The 2,177-nt window shown below is 35.6% G+C and overlaps 1 protein-coding gene across 1 annotated transcript in view; it reads left to right on the top strand.

Annotated features, from left to right (window-relative positions):
• Positions 1–287: 287 nt before the first annotated feature.
• The window catches only part of LOC115215845 (cephalotocin receptor 2), a 21,641-nt gene continuing 19,751 nt past the window's right edge, over positions 288–2,177 (top strand). The window contains exon 1 of the mRNA XM_029785181.2: positions 288–890. Coding sequence (XP_029641041.1) covers positions 882–890 — 9 coding nt within the window. The 5' untranslated portion in view covers positions 288–881. The remainder of the gene's footprint in view (positions 891–2,177) is intronic.

Genomic DNA, 2,177 nt, shown 5'->3' with positions numbered 1-2,177 from the left:
TGCTGAAGTAGGACTGATCTTGAGCTAAACAATAGCATCAAATCAGTTAGCTGCGCGCACGCGTGTCTATGTCTCTGTGTGTATCTGTGTGCGGGCGTGCGTACGTGTGTGTGTATATGTGTGCACGCAGGTATTTGTGTGTATTGGTCTGTTCTTATGTATGTAAATGTGTTGACATATGCTAATACACAGTGAAGCTTCTTCTTCTGAAGATATAAACTGCAATCATGGCAGTTGGAGGGGATCAGTCAGACCTCAGGTGACCGAGAAAAAGTAAGAAGATTGGGTTAGTCGTTTGTATGAAAACAAATGTCTACTTTGTTTAAAAGGAACGCAGGCCTAAGGTAATTCGATGCTTGGTTATACAAGACAATTTCTCAACTTTACACTATGGTAACCTTAGAGATGATATCACTTTCTAAAACCATGAACCATTACAAACGTTTGAGGAAGGTGACATTATTGAGAGAAAAAGAGACACAGAAACAAGAGAGAGAGAGAAAAAAAGATATGGAGAGAGAGAGAGGTGGGAACAAATAAGTATTGAATAAAAACATGAAGAAGAGAAAAAGATACATTAATATTATTGAAGCAGAGAAGAGCTACACTTGTAAAATATCTAACTGAAATGTTCTGTACAAAACCTGGTTTAAATAAAAAAAATTTCTCTCATGAAAATTCCGTGAAGTCAGTTTATTTCTAATTCTATTTTACTGGAATTTATAATTATATTTTATATCTTATTGGAATATAATTGTGTTCATGCATTAAAGATTTCTAGCATTGGATTATCTCATTGCTTGCATAGCTTCGTGTGCATTTACTTTGGAGTAAATCTGTCAGTATGCAGATAAGGGTAGAGATGTATTGAAACTGGATCAATGTATCAGGTAAGTCTGTTTTCTTTACTCAGTATTTAAAATAATAAGATTGCATCAAGATTTGGCACGTCATCATCATCATCATTATCATCATCATTATCATCATCATTATCATCATTATCATCATCATCATCATCATCATCATCATCATCATAATCATCATCATTATCATCATCATCATTTAACATTTATTTTCCATACAGTTATGTGTTGGACAGTTTGACAGGAGCTGGCTAGCTGGAAAGCTGACCAGCTGAAGAACTGTTCAGGTTCCAATTGTCTGTTTTCAAATGGTTTCTACAACTGAATGTCCTTCCTAATGCCAAGCACTTTACAAAGTGTACTGGGGGCTTTATACATGGCATTGGCATGGGTGCTTTATATGTGGCACTTGCAGAAGTGCTTTATAGATGGTACCAGCATGGGTGCTTTCTATGTGGCACCAACACAGGAGCTTTTTATGTGGAACTAGTACAATTTTTATGTGGGTCCAAATGAGTGAGGGACGGCAATTTTGAAGGGAAATGGCATGTCGATTGCATTGACAGGTACTTTGTAATCAATCTCAAAAAGATGAAGCAAAGTCAACTGTAGTGGAATTTGAACTCAGAATGTGAAGAGCAAAAGAGATGCCATTAAGTATATTGCCCAGTGCAGTAATGACTCTGTGAGCTTGCCACCTTAGCTTGAATGATGACGATGATGATGATGATGATGATGATGATGACGATGACGATGACAATGACGATGACGATGACGATGACGATGACGTTGATGATGATCCTTTCTACTATAGGCACATGGCCTGAAATCTCAGGTGAGGGGACTAGTTGATTACATCGGCACCAGTACTCCGCTGGTACTTATTTTATCGATACGGAAAGGATGAAAGGCAAAGATGACCACTGTGGAATTTGAACTACTCGGAACATAAAGACAGACAAAATGCTGTTAAACATTTTGCCTGGTGAGCTAACAAATCTGTGAGCTCGCCACTTAATAATAATAATAATAATAATAATGATAATGATAATAATAATAATAATAATAATAATGGGTTTATTGTATACAGTGCTCAGGTACAGTGTATTTATTGTTTATATTCTTTTCTATTGTTTTCTTTTTCTTCTCTTTCCATTATATACAAACTTTGTTAAGAATTACGCAGAAGAATATCATTAATTCAACTCAATTTTTGTTTGTTTATTTGTTTATTTATTCGGTTATTCGTGTTTCTATTTTTATTTATCATCGGGAAGATAAAGAGTACCATTTCATCTAGGATTCTTTAAGCCC

Source organism: Octopus sinensis, linkage group LG9, assembly GCF_006345805.1.
Source record: "Octopus sinensis linkage group LG9, ASM634580v1, whole genome shotgun sequence".
Taxonomy (NCBI): Eukaryota; Metazoa; Mollusca; class Cephalopoda; order Octopoda; family Octopodidae; genus Octopus; species Octopus sinensis.
The sequence above is the reverse complement of the archived record's forward strand: the minus strand, read 5'-3'. Positions and strand labels throughout refer to the sequence as shown.